Consider the following 19,932-nt stretch of genomic DNA (forward strand, 5'->3'; position numbering starts at 1 on the left):
TCCTTTTTTCTAGGATAACACTAATACTGCTTTACAAGCACTGTTAAGAGGTCACTTGGGGAAATATTCCGTTTTAAAAATAGGTTAAGTAATTTTCATTTTCCATTACGAAATCTCATCAAAAAAAGAGACAAAAAGGGCCAAATAGTACTTATGAAAATGAAAATTTCAGACAGCCAGATCAGAAGTTGCAGGCAAGACAGTGAGCTCACTATGCTTAACTCTTTCTGGTGCAGTGTGTTCGGTGTGAACACATCAAAAATATTCCCTTTTTAGACATTGAAAATAATTGACAAATATCACGAAAACTACATTAATGGTTACTTTTAATCTCTTTTATGAATAATAGATGGCAATACCACAAAAGCAAATCATTAACGTTGAGATATGTTCTGTTTTTAAAGACACTGATTTTTCAAAATATTTCAGATTTTTTTTTTAAATATAAAGAATATCAATGAAAAAAAATCTTTATATAATTTTGTTGTTCATATGCTAATCTGCCTATTCTGTATCACTTTTAATTTTTATCTTTGAAATATTGCGTATGGTGTGTTCGGACTGAACACACTGTACTGGTAGCGCCTGTCACGTGGGAGTGAGTCACAGAATCTGGTGTCGTGCTTCAAACAGAGTGCTGAGAGCACAGATTTATTTATATTTGTTTTTATTCTTTTCTGTTTGGGGTTTTGAAGACCCTGGTGCTTTGTTTTCACTTAGCTATTTGATTTTCAGCGAGAGCAGACCCTTTTTTTCTCTTGCTTTCATCGTGCGTACTTTGCTTAGTTTTGATTTCTGTAGACTTTTTTGTGTATGTATACTTAATAATTATTTTTTCTAGTCAATAATTAAATGTAAATATTATAGTAACACAACTTGAGTAATTTATACTGAATGAACTAAGGAGTTCACATAAATAAGTAAACATATCCATTTTGTTAAAATGACAGAAATTCCATTACTTCAACAGAACAAAAAGTAGGAAATCCTTTTTTCTAGGATAACACTAATACTGCTTTACAAGCACTGTTAAGAGGTCACTTGGGGAAATATTCCGTTTTAAAAATAGGTTAAGTAATTTTCATTTTCCATTACGAAATCTCATCAAAAAAAGAGACAAAAAGGGCCAAATAGTACTTATGAAAATGAAAATTTCAGACAGCCAGATCAGAAGTTGCAGGCAAGACAGTGAGCTCACTATGCTTAACTCTTTCTGGTGCAGTGTGTTCGGTGTGAACACATCAAAAATATTCCCTTTTTAGACATTGAAAATAATTGACAAATATCACGAAAACTACATTAATGGTTACTTTTAATCTCTTTTATGAATAATAGATGGCAATACCACAAAAGCAAATCATTAACGTTGAGATATGTTCTGTTTTTAAAGACACTGATTTTTCAAAATATTTCAGATTTTTTTTTTAAATATAAAGAATATCAATGAAAAAAAATCTTTATATAATTTTGTTGTTCATATGCTAATCTGCCTATTCTGTATCACTTTTAATTTTTATCTTTGAAATATTGCGTATGGTGTGTTCGGACTGAACACACTGTACTGGTAGCGCCTGTCACGTGGGAGTGAGTCACAGAATCTGGTGTCGTGCTTCAAACAGAGTGCTGAGAGCACAGATTTATTTATATTTGTTTTTATTCTTTTCTGTTTGGGGTTTTGAAGACCCTGGTGCTTTGTTTTCACTTAGCTATTTGATTTTCAGCGAGAGCAGACCCTTTTTTTCTCTTGCTTTCATCGTGCGTACTTTGCTTAGTTTTGATTTCTGTAGACTTTTTTGTGTATGTATACTTAATAATTATTTTTTCTAGTCAATAATTAAATGTAAATATTATAGTATTTTAATTATTTTTCTTATAAATTTTAAAATTGTGTAAATGGCTCGGCGAGGCCTCAGCATTGCTGATGCAATGAGTTTCCTTTTTTCCCTGGTTTGTTTTCGGGGGGTAGAATAGCAGGCCTCCCCGTGGTGCACCCTGGGTTATGCTAAATCTGCTACAGAGATCAGATTCTACTGTATTTAAATCATAGACAAAGTATTTTACTGTAATACGTGCTTCACAGCAATGCTCACCTATCGCAGCTCGTGCGGCTCAGTGTGTTCACTTCGGACACACCCACAACATGGAAACGGTTTTTGCAATCTTTGTAAAATTATACCTGCATACTCTCCTAGGCCTAAATAGACTGCCTACAAATTTTTTTTGGTAAAATTCCAACTTTAAAGAGTAGTGTGTGGAAAAGGTTAAAGATCCACTCCTCATCTTCAGTGTCACAGAATTTTGTAAGTAGAGAATTGACAGATACATAACTGTCGACTTAAAACACATGTTGGAGAAACAACACGCTTTTACACCATAAGGTAATACAATTTTAAAAAGACTTAACCCAGCAGCACATGCACTCATTTGAGTTATATGAGTAAGTGCACTAGGTCCAAAAGACCCAGCTCTTGTTCTTTTTAAGAAAAAATTGTAAATTTTCAAAAAAGGTTATGTATATGTCAATAACAAATTTTATGATCAAACTTAAAAAGTATGTGCATCAAATTTTTTTATTTCTCCAAATGTTTTTATGAAATAAAATTTCTTAAAGGAAAATAAAAATTTATTACATATTAGCACAGGAAAAAAACACTTTACTCTGCACTGATTCTTCATTTTCTTTATTAGATACGGGGTGGGGGGGAATCAATAACAAATGTTAGCAACAAATTGAACAAAGAGTTGTCGTGTTCCAAACAAATATTTTTCACATTAGGCAAAGCACATTTTTGTTTTCCTGTGCTGTTTCGTTGGCATCTTCTTTTTTTCCCTTTCTGATACTTTTTTTCCAATAAAGCAATTTATGTTGTTCTAATTTTCAGCATCTGTGTTTCTGAATCAGTATGCAAAGTAAAAATTCTTGATCACTTCCATCCTCACTATCTTCAATAGATTCTTTATGAGTTTATATAGCTTCTAATAATTTTTGCAACATTTCTTCCTTGAACAATAAATTATGTATCATATTTGCTGCTTATGATATTATTCTATCATAAATCAACTATATAACAGCAATGCGAATAGGAGTACTGGGTCTAAAAGGCCCGATCTGATCAAAAACAAAACTTCAGATTATATCTCCGGCAAACAGAAGCAAGAAGAGGGTGACCTTGGACACAACTACACTGGACCTCAACAACTTGGGAAAAATAGCCATGCTTTGAGAAAGGTCATGTGAGCTCACGGGTTAAACTGATGACTTGATTTAATCATCTTTCAGAGTAAAGTATATTAGCTCTCACAGTATTATGGACAGAAAGTTCTGTATAGAACAGTGGCTTTCATAATCATTACATATGAAAATTTTTGCCAGATTTTCATGCATCTGATTTTGGGCTGGATGTACAATGGAAGAAAAGGAATCAAAGCACAAAGGGAGGGTCACTTTTTTATTTATAGTCAAGAAAAGACTATTTATTCATGACATTTTGAGGAACTTTGAAATTTCAGGGCTAAACCCGTAGTGCTCGGAGGGTTAACTTAAAATTTAGAATAGTGAATTAAATATTAATCTGTGCTTTTCATTTTTTTTATTTCATACGATGAAATCTTGAGTAGGGTTAAAAATTATATATAATAAAATGCGTTTAAACACAATGATAATAGAATTAATAATTACTGTGTTTATAATCTTGCAGGTAGAATCAATAATGTATCATTTACAAATTTAAATCAAATACAAATATTAAACATTAAGTTTTCATAAAATGTTCTACACATCTCTGTAATGAAATCTGTATAATTTAAGCCTCATTTAGATAACATTGTTTAGTTTTTTTAAGAATTTGCCATTAAGATTTTCTTCATAGCATTTCCTCCTCCTTTGAAATCTAGTCATCATTTTTCCTCGGTTTACATTTAGCAGAGATGATTTATAATCAGAGAAAAAATAAGAGATTTAAAGATTTAACCAAAGATTAGTCTCCCAGTTTTACCATAAGAACTGTCAGTTCTGCAGCTGTATACAGATTTCAAGTACAAATTTGCTGTATAATAGTCTATTTATTATCTACTGGTTATTTCTATTGTACATTTAATTAATTTAATAATATAATTCTGATGTGCCATATATCAAGTCATAAACAAGATAAATCCTATTCAGCTCTTTTAATGCGAGTATCAAATTACATCTTTTGTACCAAGAAGTAATGCAAAGAAAAATAAATTACACACCTTCTGTACCAAGAAGTCATAAGTACAGTAATAAATTACTAATTTTCATGCATAAAAATCATGGAAAATTTTTTAGAACACTGATCTAAAGTTATGTTTATTAATATATATCTTACCAAGGTGTCCGCCGAAAGCATCGCGGATGAAAACAATGCAAGGTGAAAATGTAGTGGTACAAATTATCGTGGGAGAAACGAAAGCAAAGAGAAAACATCGTGAAAGAAAATAAAGCAGTTCAAAAACTTCACAGTTTAAAAATATCATGCTAAAAAATAAAGTACCTACAAATCATCGCATGATAACATCGTACATATGCGTTTTTTAGTTTTTAAAAGTTGTAAGTTCATTTTCAAATAATGTGTTGGGAGCACAAGTAGGAAAGAAAGATGTTTTTACTTCTATATTTCATACTTTTGAAATAACTAATAAATTTTAGCTGAAAAACTAAGAAAGAAACTCAAGCATTTAAAATTGAAAATGAGTAGAAAATTAATCCAACTTTATAACACTTAATAGAACTTTAAATTTACATAGTTAATTAGCAAATGTTATTAAAAAATTAATCTTTTATAAAGTTTTACTGATAATTTTTATGAAAAATACAGTCTAAAAATGTTTAGAAAAAGGAAGATAAATAACTGCAAGATGTTAGGCTCTATAAAAAATTGCTCAGTTAATTATCAAATTATTTTCTTTCACGTTTGTTAATCTATTATTGTTTTAGTGAAAATTATATCTTGTTTCCATTTATTCCTAAAGTGTCGTTAACATTTTCAGTCTCTTTCTTCTTGTGCTCTAATACCATAATGCGAAAATGCATTTACAACTTTTAAAACCTGAAAAATGCATGTGTGCGATGCGATAGTCATGCAATTATTTGTAGGTACTTTATTTGTTTCCACGATATTTTTAAATTGCAAAGTTTTCGAACCGCTTTATTTTTTACCACAATAATTTGTATCGCATTTTAGAATTGCGATATTTTCTCTTTGCTTTCTTTCCTCCCACGATGTTTTGTACCACGACACTTTCGCCTTGTGTTGTTTCTGCACAACGTTTTTGTCTGTAATGTTTTCGGCTGTAACTGTTAGCACTAAAGTATGAAATCTGTTATTTCATAGAATATCAACTTACTTCATGAAATAATTGATGACACCAATTAAAGTAAGTAATAAATTAATAATTCTACACATTAAATAGTTATTTAATAGAATTATGGTCTACACTCTGTTTAAAGAGTAAAATAACGAACATGATTCCTCCTGCTTGTTGGTATTAGTTACTATATTGCAATATACAGGGTGATTTTAACTAAAGTTCTAAATTCCAAATGCTGTAATGTCAGAACTTGTCAGAAATTGCACACCATTTTTAATCTGCCATAAAATATTATATAACAGCAATGATATTAACTTTTATGTTTCATTTAAGAATACAGAAGGCATAACTTTTATGTTTTATTTAAGAATACAGAAGGCATTACTTTAAATTACAAGCAACATTTTTGCAATTATTGATAATTTGCTGAACTTAACATATAGGGATTACTGTAGCTGAATTTTTTCCCCTTCCAGATCCTTGCAACATCAAGCAGAAACACATTTACCTTCCACCCTACTGAATTTATGAATTCTTGTAGAATATACGAGGAACTGTTTAGTAGACAGTCTAGTGTTGTGCTACCACTGCATGTTAGTGCCAGTTCACTCCAGTCAGTTGACTGCTTCCATGTGCTGGCTGCTGTGTCTAACTATGCTCAATGTATGATGTGCTGATCTATTATTTTCTCAAGTTTGATAATTATGTTAAGTTTCTAATGTCAACGTACAAAATTTTTAAAAACCTTAAGTTGACTTGAATGATGAATTCTTCAAGTGATTGAGGGGGGAGGAAATGCAATGAAGGAAAGGTCTGAATCTTTAGTAAGCAAGTATGATGTGAAACAGAACAGTTGTTTGTTTCCTGATGAAAAGTTGTTTGAGAGATGATGTAAAGACATTGAAAATACCTGCTAAGAAAGTGCTAAGTCATTATTGATTACTCATTGCGCCATGGATGCATGACAAACAGTTCACTTCCTGGAACAACAGATTAAAATTTATATAGTTCATGTAAAACACATTTCACTCTGGTATTAAAAAATCCTCTTATGATGCTATATTTGGTTGCACAGCTGGAATCAGACAGTCAAAAACACAAATTTTGAAGGAAGCAAGCATTGGCTTTGTTGGATGATGAAGATCAGTTACAATGTACTTTGATAGCAATCAGTACTTCGTCTCAACCTGATAATGACGTGCTGGTTGAAAAAAAAACAAGCTTAAATAATGCTATTAGTCAAGTATGTATAGTTTATGCACAAAAACCTAGCTTATTTCAAATGTAATGAAACTGTCAACATATGTTTAGAAGACAAAGCTGAACAGAATATCTGCAAATTGTGTTTTAAGAGGAAACTAAAGAATGTTTGGAAATTCCAGCTAAGACGAAATTAATGTCAGATAAATGTTATTCTGAAGCCTCTGTGGGGCTTACTGTCTGTATCCTAGTAAACTTTACATAAATTTAAATTAATTTAGATTATGTATCTCTGGACATCCTCTGAAACTTACATCTGCATTCATTTACATTCAGCAATTTTTAGCAACAACATTTTTACCTTTTTAACAATACATGCAAGATGCACTTTTAAACCACTGTAAAGAGAAGTTCATTAACACATATTTTACTTTATATCAGACGCTTTTCTTTCAGCTAATTTCAGAGCTTCAGCTTTTTCCGATCCAGCACTACTCGCTTCTTTCCAAACAATATCTCCATCCTTACCCTGTAAAGAAATACAACATATTAAAATTACATGAAATAAATAAGTATGTGAAAGCAATAAAATTACAATGTAAACAGGCTAAACATTGCACACATTATAAACATTTTGGGCTAAATATGTAGTTTGTAGAGAAGGCAGAACTAAACACAATTTTTGAGAGACAGCTACAGAGAAAGCAACAACAGGATTTACTCAGGAATCTTGTTATTTTGTCATATAACAATGTTTAGATCCATATAATTTAATGCATAATAAAACATTCACATGCCTAAACCACCTCACCTCTTTATGGTGAAAGGATAAAATCTTAAGTTTTTATAATGATGAATAGGATTTGGTAAAATTCAACTCACTGCAAATTTAATTCACACTCTCTGCTCAGTCTCGCATGTTTTTATTATAGAGTTATGAATCAATTATTTGCTTAATTTTATGTTAAAAAAATTCCTGAATTTTGAAAATATTCTAGTACTTAAGTTTTCTGGTTAGTTGAATGCCAGATGGTTGGGCTTTTACAGCATTAAACTATGGGAAAGGAAAAAGCATTATTAAAAAATAAAACTCTGCATAAAAAACTGATTTAGCTTTTGCATTATCTGTTAAATATTAAGCAATTTTGGATTTGTATTTAAACAGAACTGAACTATTCTAATGCATAACTAATACTACATTCTTCAAGTATATAAGAATAAATAAAAGAGTAGTTACTGGAAAGCAAATAAGATGACGATTAAAACTATAGAAAAAAATTGATAAAAACTTACATCTAATAGTGTCCAAAATAAAACTGTTTTAATATACATTGAAAAATGAAGCTAATTTTTGGGTACGCACGCAGTTGTTTTCAGAAAAGCATCAACGTTTCTCTAACATTTTTTATTAAAGAGCAGACTATACAGATTTCTAAACTATGTACATATTAAATACTTCATAAAGCAGATAAAAAAAATGAGAAATAATCACTTCTATATTTTTGGCACTACTTTTTAGCTCTCACATAATCGAAGTAAATTTTTAAGCTTTTAGCTTTCATTACTTAAAAAGATGTCAAGAAATTTGAATATATGAAATGAAGCACACTAATGCCTTCTATTCATTAGTACAGTGAAATGAATGATTTATAAGCATTTATTATTTCTTTACACTTAAAAAAAATGAAATATTCAATAAAAATTAAGTCAGTTTTATACAAATACCTCAGGCATATCAAGAGCTTCATATAATTTTTTTGTGTAGTTTTTAATAGCTTTAACAGCAGACATGTGTATAGCAACTGTTTCTTCTGAGCTTTTCTCTAGTTTCTTTAACATATCAGTTACTGCAGCTTCTTTCACTAAGGAAAAAATGTTTGTAGTACATATTAAGGGGGAAAGCAATAAATATGCATAATATTGAATAATGCAGATAAAATAACAATATTAAAGTTTAAAATATTTGTTAACTAACATTGCTGCACTACCTAAATAGAAACCACCCACCACTACAAGATTCAGACAGAAAAAAAAAAATTACTGCAATTAAAATTGTGATGTGACATCATTCATTATACAGTACAAAGTCTGAAATCCGGACTCGTCGGGACTTCTGCGATTCCGGATTTGGGATTTTTCTGGATATTAGATCATCAGTTTTAATCTAGTAAGATGGCACGTAGAAATTATAAAATAAGAAATATGAAATCATGATTTATGAAATAATGAAGCATTTACGATCTAAAGAGTATCAAAATTTACAAAAAAAAAAAAAAGCTTAATATTTATTTGTTTACTTTATTAAACATTTCTTTCAATGTAAATTGGTTAACACGTTGACTGCCGTGGGGGTCACCGGTGGCCGGCACTCGACTTGGCTATAGCGCCATGGGTGCCACGATGAGCGGCGACACGACCAATAGTAAAATACATAATTAGAGTAAATATCGATACTGATAAATTTTTAAATAGTATCATTCTTACTGCAATCGTTTGAAGAATAATAAATAGTAAAAATTTAAATTCTATATCACAATAAGTCTACAGAGCCTTGGGGGTCACCAGTGACCATGAAAAATGCATTAAGCATAATTATATAACTCACATTATCTTCTGTAGATAATATTTCAACATAATATACATCGCATAATAAAAATTTCAAGTTGGAAACATGGGCAAACCATGTAAAATGTGTACGGCAGTCAACATGTTAAATTGCTTTGTTTTTTGTGCTAATACTTTTTCTTTAATTCTGTAGACGGACATAATTTCCTGTTCAGTTACATTGCTGAAGTCCTGTAACTGCTGTGTCGAGAATTTCAACTTGTCAATCGAAAATTTTTTCGTTTCCAGTAACCTCTCTGTCACTTTCTTACTATTGGTAGCGGTGTTTTCTGGATCTAGAACCATACTACAGATTTTGCCATCCATTGAGAAGCATTATCACCTTAATAAAAAAACAACTTTTATTATCATCAACATTTATTACTGCTACTCAGAGCCAGATTTAGACTTGATAAGGCCCTAAGCTATTTGAGATATGGAGCCCTTTATAAGTATGTTACATATACGCTGGTGTGCAAAACTTAAGCAAAAATGTAAATTTTAATCAGATAGACATTAAATTATAGAAAAGGGGTTCTTGCGTACAGTACAATGAACATGCAATTCAGTAGAAAGGTCATGCATATGCAAATGTCTAGAAAAAAAATCACAGGCTAAGTGAGCGTATGCAAAACGCATACGGTCGTCGTGCTCAACTCGAGACTACCATAAAAGGAAGGATGGAGACACAATTAAAGACATTCACTGCAAGTACAAAGAGTTCTTTCGTGAAATATGGCTAGAAGAAATTATCTGGATGACTTCACACGTGGAAGAATGATCGAAAATCTGGAGTAGGGGCAAAGCGTGACCAGTATAGCTGAAGAGTTCGGAATCAACAAAAGTGTCATTTCGTGCACTTGGAAAGCTTTATAACCATAGGTATGGCTGTTAGAAAGGTTGTGGGTGGCCGCCCAAGGAAAACAACTGCAGTGGATGACCAATACATTGTCCTGCAGGCGAAAAGAGCCCGAAACCAGTCATCAAACTCCATCGTTCAACAACTGTGTACACTAACGGGGCAACAAGTGTCGCGGTTTACTGTGTGCAGACACCTTTACAAAGGTGGCTTATTTGCCTGCCGTTCTGAACGCTGCATTCCTTTGAAAGTTGGCCATCGGTGTCATCGTTTACAGCGGTGCAAGAAGCGCAAAAACTGGGCATCTCATCAATGGAGTCGTATCCTCCTTACGGATGACAGTCGTTTTAGTGCCACAAGCGATTCTCAACACAAATTGATTTGGAGAGAGGTCGGAATACGGTTTAATCTCAGTAAGATCACGGAAAGAGACCGTTACGGTATCCTGAAGATCTCGTCTGGAGAGGCATTATGCTGAACGGGCGGACAGAGCTCCACCTTTTTGACAGAAATTCTGTAACCGGAGATTGCTATTGTCAGGAGGTGATCCTTCCTCGTGTGTTTCTGTTCCGAGGTGTCATTGGAGCAGAGTTCGTTTTTATGGATAACAATGCACAGCCAAATCAGACGCCTGCTGTTCAGAAGTTACTGAAAAGTGAAGATATCACTCGAATGGATTGGTCAGCGTGCTCCCCTGATTTAAATCCTGTAGAACATGTGTTGGATGATTTGGAGAGATGTCTTGTGGCACGATTACATCCTCCGGAGAACACTCAGCAACTGAAACAGATGCTGATTGAGGAATGGGCATTCTTACCTCAAGATCTGTTGAACAATCTGGTGCTGGGTATGGAAAGACCATTTGAGGCAACCATTGCAGTAAGGAGACGGCATATCTCATAGTAAGGAACACCTGCTTGTTGTTCTTCCTCTTGTACAGACAATCATGTATAACGATACTATGAGTTCAATAAAGCCTATTTTCGTTTGATTTCATACTGTATGCATTGTATTCATTTTTAGTGCAATTATGCTTTAGTCATCGTTTAAATACAAAATGCTGTCTCTTAATTCTGAATTTCATGTCTCTCAGATGATTTCTTGTGGAGTTATGCAAAAAAGAACACCTGTTGCTTAAGTTTTACACACCAGTGTATTTTAATACTATTTATACTATATTTTAATTTATGGGGGGGCCTAAGCTATAGCTTGTGTAGCTTATATGTAAATTCGACCCTGCCGCTTTTCCACATTTCCTTACAAAATCTGTTAACTGGAAAATTTCACCTTTGGTTTGCAATATCCGAAAACCTTAAAAATTCACAGCTATCATCATAATCGTTCACTATACATATTTGGCTTTGTATCATGAGATTGGCGACTAATGTCAAGTTGTTCCGCTTAGTTTTATCTTGCTTCTATCATGCATTAAGACAATTAAGCTTGAATTGTATTAATTATCTGTTATAGTTATATCTATTTCTTGCACATGCTTAAGGCTTATCAGAGCCCTGAATAAATAAATTCCCACATATACTTATTGAGGGCCAGTGCTAGATATCTTACTAATTGATGCAGTCTCTGTGGGTCCTAAATTCTCCTACCAAACACTTCCCTCAGTCTTCCCTAAATTCTGCCGCCCATGCGGCTATACGAGCCCTGGTGCTGGTTCTAGGTTTATATTAATAACAAATCAGTTATTCTTAATCAAATAGTACTAAATGCAATCTTTGGGTCTATAAGTATCATTAACAAAATCTATTCTTAGCATATGGAAAGAAATTTTTGTTAATATTTTCCTCAACATTTCTTAGCACATTTAACTTGAATCTGTAATCATCATCAAGCGTAATGGACACATAAAAGGTTACCATACTCTTTATTATTCAATTACTAACATAAAAAAATTGTTTAGGCATCGCTACATGAGTCATTACTCAAGTTGTCATGTGCTGATAAGCATGCAGTGATGAAAGGAAACTATAATAAATTATGATTGGCCAGGCTGGCGTCGGGGATATAAAATATTAGTTGGCGTAAAATCAACAATGTACCTATGCAGAATGTTTCGGTTCGAGATGTATGCCAAGCAGATACGCAACAGAGCCAAATTAATGATCATACAAATTTATGCTAAAATGATTGTTTCTTTAATAATGAGGTATTTTATTTAGTGCCAAAGTGAAATTAAGAATTGGGACTCTCCACTTGTTTTACTATGCTCGGAGGGGGAAGAGATGAAATGTGCATGTATAAGCATATAAAGCATACAAAAGATAAAATTTTAAAAAAATAAATAAATGACAAAAATCTGAAAGGTTTCAGATTTTATGCTATGTCTGTTACCTTTATTTATTAAATATCTCGTTCTTTGCACTTAAAAACCATAAAATTCAGTTCAACAGCAATTTCGCAAAATAATTTTTAAATTAGCATATCTTTTAAATTTCCAATACACAGTTCCGCATGCTGGAGATAAAAAAGTTTCTCTTCCCCCATAGAGTATTGCCATTGCTTGCTTTTAGATCATTGAATTTATTAATCAAAAAGTCATTAACATTTTTACAAAATATGAAATCAATAATAAAACAAACTTCAAATTTGAAATTTGGACTTTCAGATGCCCATATTCGCAGTAGGATAACGCAATTCAATTTTGGGCATGTATACGTACACAAAATTTTAATTAACATCTTTTTGCTTATGTTAAAATCTGTCGTACACTCCTACTGGTTTGTTTACTCCACCACAACATGTAAATGAGAGGAGTTTTTAATACAATTAAATGTTTAAATGAATAATAATTGACAAAATCAGATGGTCATAAAATCACTTCTGCAGTTGTGTTTGACGTCAGCAGCATTTTCCACAGGTTTGTGGGTTTTCTTTTTGCTGTTAAATATTAAGTAATAGTTTATGCAACTAAGTGGGTCAGGTGCTAGGTGGATTTAAACTACTGATTTTAAATAACATAAATTCTATTATGTTCTTCATTCCAACAAGAAGCAGAAGTAACTTCAGGCGAGAATGACAGACAAATTTAGATTAAGTCAAACTAAGTTTAACTTTATACATAATGATTTGGTAGGTAATGGAGAATGAATTTGGCAAATTTTGGAATGAAATGAATGTGTGTCAAAATTGCACATTCAGGTGGCACATTGTGTTATTGAGTGGCACGTAAAAGTTTTTTTACTGATGTTAAATTGCCATCCTAATGCAGATTTTAAAAGACATGCATTGCTACTCAAACATGGAGTTTGTTAATATGCATTTTATCTACACAGAGCTATGACTAAAATGCTACAGCCATTCCAAGGAGATAGAAAGAATAATTCCAGGGTTCGTAGCCACATTTTAGTTAAAAAATAAGCCCCTATAAGCACTTTTCAAGCACATTTTAAGAAAAAAAAAATAAGCACCTGTCTAATTACATTATACACAACTGCATAATCTTACAAGAAAAATTAGCCTTGTAATTTAAAATATGAGAAATTCAGTATTTATTAAGAGAAAATGCACATTACTCAACCATAGAAAGCAATTATTTTTTTTATTATTATTATTTTATTTTTAATAACAGTTCAACTTACAGAACTAGTTTACAATGGGAGGGGGAAAAAACTATGCAGAACTAAATTATATTACAAGATTTAATGATGAAATTTCATTTCAAAATAGAGAAAATAAATAATAATAAGCCATATTTATTATATTCGCTTGGCACCTGAAAATAAATACAATTTATTTTTTCACTCATATTAATATTTAAATAATTTAACTTAAATCAAAATTCTGAACATTTTCTAAATTTTCATTGTATAACAGTTTTCTCTTTGTATTGCAAGATTACGGATATTGCAAGCAAAGTAATTTAAGTAAAAATAAGTACAAAAAGGAACTTTTCTGAAATCAGAAGATGGGGAAATTTCTTCATGCAGTTATCCTTTAACAGTAAAAGCTTAACTAACTGACATACTCGGAAATTTACGAATATCTGAAAATTCTGGATAGTCGAGCGGAACTGGTAAAATTGGAAGGGGGTTAGATTGTAGCCGTTCTTTAGATTTTTCAGATAAATAATGCTTTTGACATTTTGATATTGCATCGTATAAAAAAATAGCCCAATGGAACTGAAAAATAATCTGCTTAGCAATCACAGTGAAACTCTTTTATCTCCGTGAACTATCGCAAACGTAATTGTGCAATACGTGTGCCTTAATTCTTCCGCACGTGATATTACGCAATCAGAATCAACAGCTGCAGTATTCGGAGAATAAATAACTAACAGTATTCGGAGAATAAATAACTAAATAAAGGAAAACGCCCCTTGCTTTGTCCGGTTTTCACCATCATGCGCTCATGTGGCATATTTATCATTGAACAGGACACGTCGCACTCTGCATGATATCGCTGCTATACTCATACTGATTAATAAAGAGATTTACCAATCTGGAGTATTTTTCATTCTAATTTTGAACAGACTACATTAAATTTCTGGGATAGAATCATTCTTCTCTTGGGTTGGTAGATCGCAGAAATTTTAGTCTTATTCAATCCTGATTGGAAAGTGACCACAAAAAAAAAAAAGTCTGTTGCTTGCTTTGCTGTGAATTGTAACAGTTTCAATATTCGAGATTTTGCGGAGAAAGGGGAGAACCACCAACTTCCATACTGTACAATGCATTGGCAAAAAAAAGAAAGAAAGAAATTATTTTGACTATTAGATTACTTTCACATTATTTATGCTATTCCGAATATTATTCCTTTGAAAACTAATCTGTATTAAAACACACTTACCCATTCCTGAAGTTTATCTATACTTCAGCAGTTACTGCAAATATATTATTATACATATTCATAACATATGCTCATAATATAAGCATACCGATCATAATAAACATGAATATGAACTGATGTAAATTATTAAAATTTTGATAGAAATTCAAACGTGTGTAGTATTGGGTGGGAGCAAAAGAATACGGAATGTACCGGAATTTTCTACTGCTTTCGCAATTTTTTTACCAATAAAACGATGTGTACCTGTCTGTACTCACACACATGAAAGGTTATGTTAATGCAGAGAAAGAGGCGAAAAGCTATTTCTGGGAGTATGATTCACCACCTGACATTCCATAAAAGATGTACGCTTTACTAAAAACAATATTCTCTAGATTTCTTTAATACATTAAATTTTTAGCAACATAAAAAGTGTTACACATGAACAAGTCATCACACTCCATATTTTATTATTCAAAGATTTATTTTTCATTAAGTCATCATTTAACGATTTCAATATTTATCTCCATACTTAAGTAAAACAGAGCTGTCTTTTTATTTGTGAACAGTTGAATGTGATACTATCTGTAGGCTAAAGCTATCTTCATGATATTAATAAGAATGGAAAAGTATGGAGGCAAATAAACAGAAATTTGATTTTATCATGTATATTTAAAATCTGAATTTTCATGGTTTAGCAAGAAAAGTTTAAGAATATGTATAATTTATTACATGACTTTATAACAACATAATGTTTAGCATCAAACCTACACACATACATAACCAGGAGAAATTTCTATCAGCTACGTTTTCTGAAGAATATCAATTATGTCCCATGACGAAAATCACACACATAATTATTAAATACAGAACCAGTTTACATATGGGTGAGGAATGAGTGGTTTTGCTCACTTTGATGAAACACACGAAATCTTGCATTAGCCTCCTTCTCTGAAATACAAGGATGGTCATTACAAGGCAGAATCTTCAGCTAAGCAAAGGGAGTTTGGTTTTATTTGATTATGGCAAAGCAAGTGAGGGCTATCTGCCTAAGAAGTTATCCTTGTGGAAGAGTTTCTAAGGGAAATTGGCTCATATTTCCATTACACATGGGGGAAACCATGGATACACCCATGCAGCCAACCCAACCAATTTGCCTGGAATAGAACCTAAGTAGAAATACCAGTGTTCAGCAAATTTACTATTTGGTTGCTGTTTGGCCAGAGGCAAAGGAAGATGTTTTATGCATTACATTTAGTGTTCTCTTTACTACATTCAATTTATAAGCCAATGGAATAATCAGAAAAGCAGGGTAAATACAAGCAGCTTCATTTTATATATGTGCATAAAATTAAATATAGATAATCAACGAACATAAATTATTGAAGTTAATCAAATAAACACCAACAAATGAATATCTAAATGAATGATTATTTAAAAATAGAAATTGATTTTAAATAATATATAAATTTAAAACAAAATACTTCTAAATAGCAAATGTAAAACTAAAAGAATTACATATTGCTATAGAAGACAGCCACTTCCGTTGGTAATGCATAACATATACATGCAATTAGGGCTGGTGCCAGAATCAATGCAGATGCAGCAGTCAGTGACGTTTAGAGGCAGTAAAACGTTTTTAATTGACAGAAGTACTAACGGCAGTGTTTGGCAGCCCTTCCAATTGCAATGTGTAGCAAAAATCATAGCGTCAACCCTGCATGGAACAAAATTTTGACCACACCCACATAAAATATTTGACCACACCAACATAAAATATTTGATCACATCCAATAACATAATATAAAAATACCAAATGTAAATGTTAGGGACATACACGTATCTGAACGTTCTGCCTTTTCTGATAGTTCAACTTTCTCTTCAAGTTTTATTTCAGACTTTTTTACAATGCTATCTTTCTTAGTGTCATCTAAAATAGAAAAAATAAAAGAACATGCTCCTCAATGCAGAAAATACACATGCAAACAACAGTCAATAAAACAAAACAAAAAAAAACTGTGCTAATAAGGTGAAAGCCAACTTAAAAAATGTTATTGAGTACACCATAATGAAAGAACATGCACAATTTAAGTCGTAGAATAACACTGTATGTAATTAATAGATTTGTAGAATATAACATTTTTAATAACATGTTCTATCATTATAAAATTTGACATTAGTAATGAGAAGACAATAATGATGTGATTAAAATTGAAAAGCAACCAATTCATTCACTGGGCAAATTTATAATCAGAATAATTTCACATTATTATAAGATTATCTCTTCTGATGGCAATACATGAGAATATTTTGCTTAACATGGACTCGCACATATACTAAATGCTCTCCTGCAATATTTGTCACCACTTACATATTCTACAGTATCTCTACTTGTGTATAACTTGAATTTCACCCACTCTTATTCCTGTCTATGTTACTCCTTAGGCCTCAAATCATCCATAAATAATTAGAGACAGTGAATGTGCAGCTGACTAAGTAAAACTGTAGGCTAAATGTCAGTTCGTACTAACTTCACTGAGAATGATCAGTTCTTAAGCTGGAAGTTGGGAAAATGTTCATCATGACCATCACAGGTAACTAACTACTTGCGAGGGTTTATCTTTGTTAGTACGACAAAAAAATTACTACATGGACAAATCCATTTTCAAATTAGGGGCAGATTGTTCTATGAATGCACTGAAAAATGGAAAAATTAAGTAAATATTTTTTAAATTTTCAGAACCTGGTGTTAAAAAGGTAGGAGAGAAATATGGTATTGAGCTTGTCACTGCCCTAATGACAGCTGCAGATATTTTAATAATGCTGGTAATAACACCATAACTACATACCTCCAGTCTTACATAAAATTTGTTTTGCAGGTCTCCTGTTTGCTTTATACCCACTCTGTACATTCACTGGTTATGCATTTTCTATCACTCACATGCATAACTAAATGGTATTTACATACAAGGGGTGATCAAATGAAAAGGTACGAAATGGCACAGTGGGTACAAATGTAGACTTTATTCAAAATATACACCATAGGCCTGAGCACAACGATCCCACTGATGAACAAGCCACAGGATTCCTTGTTCCCAGAATTCCTGTGGCCGTGACAAGACCCAGTTCTTCACAGCGTCCTTGAGTACATCGTCCGAGTTGAAGCGCTTCCCTTTCAGGTGTTTCTTCAGGGAACCAAACACATGGAAATCGCAGGGCAACATGTCCGGACTGTAGGGCGGATTGTCCAATGTCTCCCACTTGGCCAGTTCCATGTATGTAACTCTGGAGACATGTGGACGCACATTATCATGGAGCAGAACCACAGCCTCCGTGAGCAGCCCAGGTCTTTTGTTCTTGATGGACCTGCGTAGGCGTCGGAGTGTCTCACAGTACACATCGGAGTTGATGGTTTTCTCTGCTCGAGGAATTCCACAAGTAGCGGACCTTGAACATCGAAAAAGACGGTGAGCAACACCTTGCCTGCTGACGGCACGGCTTTGAAACTTTTAGGGGGAGATGACGATGCATGCTTCCACTGCATGCTGTCCCACTTTGGCTCGTAGTGATGGCACCAGGTCTCATCACCTGTGACGATCCGCTCCATAAAACCGGGGTCTTCCTGATACCGAAGCAGATGTTGCAGTGCTAGCCCCAAACGCAGTTCCTTTTGCTAGTCGGTGAGCTGCTTCGGAACCCAAGCGGCACACACCATCTGATATCGCAAACTGTCGTGAACAATTGTCCACACGGTTCCATAGCTGACATCCACCTTCACCGCCAACATTCGGAATGCAACACGCCAATCACTTCTCACTAGGTCATCCACCTTGTCGATGAGATTGCTCGTGATGACAGTATTTGCCTGGCCTGGTCTCGGATCATAACCCACACTGCACGGCCTGCACGAAAACGGGCACTCCATTTTCTGACAGACTTGTCAGAGACACATTTATCTCTGCAAACTGTCACCATCCGGCGATGAATAGCTGCCGGTTTCTCACCTTCCGCTGTCAGAAATTGGATAACACCTCGCTGCTCCTCAGTCGTCGAATTTTGCTATGCGGACGCCATCCTGTCCTCATACGGACTGCCGCATCATTTGGACGCCGCTTCTGATAAGAGCCTCTGCTCTCTCCTGCACATGCGGGTGCCCGCACATACTCTGATTCCAGTCAGAGACTCCAATCGCATCCCGAGATGTCTCGCTAAGTTCTCTCATGGCGGAATATGCAAATATTTAACTGTTACGTTTTTACGTCGTTTCATACCTTTTCATTTGATCACCCCTTGTAATTAAGTTCTGTGACTGTAGAATCCTTTATCTAGGTTCATAAGATTTGGGGGGGGGGAGATGGAGTGCATTTCAAACAGTTTCAGTTTAAAAAACCTGATTCAAAGTTTCTGCATAACATGAGATTCTTCCCTTTACTTTCTATTAACATTTCAGGCACAGAAATTTAAAAAGAAAAAATTCAGCATATTCGTATAAATGACTGCATTTCTTTGCCCTCAGGCATTTAACTATTACATATACTAATCTTTCCAAAATGTCAATCCACATCTTCTAATCGCCTGCTCTGATACATGTTCCCAATAATAGTTTTCATTACAGGAAAAACATACATACATGAACTACAAATTTAATTTTGGAGAATTTGCTACAACAGTGAAATGGATTACAAGCAATGAAACCAAGTTTAAAGAGTTTTGTTCTTTTTCTTTCCTTTATTCAGTGCAAGAAAAGCTTCATGCTTTTAAATGCTACAAGAATATTTTATAAATAATTATTTTTTTACCATCATATATTGAAATGATAGGATTTTTTTCAATATTTTCCATATATAATATTTTATACCTATCACCACAGTCATTAATGCTGCATTCACAAGTGGTCTTGAGTATCAGTTATATAAATTTCATTCAAAATGAAATTATTACTAGACAAAACTAGTTTGATAACACAAAGAAAATTCATTTATTACTTAACCATACTAATACCAACAGCAGAGAAATACTATTTTGTATTAAAACAAGAGAAGCCAAACTGATCGTTAACATAAAGTTTCCAGCAAATTATGAAACATCTTAACCTTCAAAATTAAACTATGGTGTTTAAAGATTATCTTATACTTCTGTGTTAAGGCTAAATTTTCATC

The 19,932-nt window shown here is 33.1% G+C and overlaps 1 protein-coding gene across 3 annotated transcripts in view; it reads right to left on the reverse strand.

The window, feature by feature from the left end:
- Positions 1–19,932, reverse strand: part of Mitofilin (inner membrane mitochondrial protein mitofilin) — a 73,483-nt gene that overhangs the window by 21,460 nt on the left and 32,091 nt on the right. For 2 of the 3 annotated variants that reach the window (XM_035354281.2, XM_035354282.1), the window contains exons 6-8: positions 16,611–16,703; positions 8,257–8,393; positions 6,963–7,060 (exon numbers count right to left, since the gene is read on the reverse strand). In XM_035354281.2, coding sequence (XP_035210172.1) covers positions 6,963–7,060; positions 8,257–8,393; positions 16,611–16,703 — 328 coding nt within the window. The remainder of the gene's footprint in view (positions 1–6,962; positions 7,061–8,256; positions 8,394–16,610; positions 16,704–19,932) is intronic. The other variant, XM_035354283.2, reaches the window with a different exon arrangement.

Source organism: Stegodyphus dumicola, chromosome X1 (genome assembly GCF_044657685.1).
Source record: "Stegodyphus dumicola isolate Sdum_Otavi_A_Nest chromosome X1, ASM4465768v1".
Lineage (NCBI taxonomy): Eukaryota > Metazoa > Arthropoda > Arachnida > Araneae > Eresidae > Stegodyphus > Stegodyphus dumicola.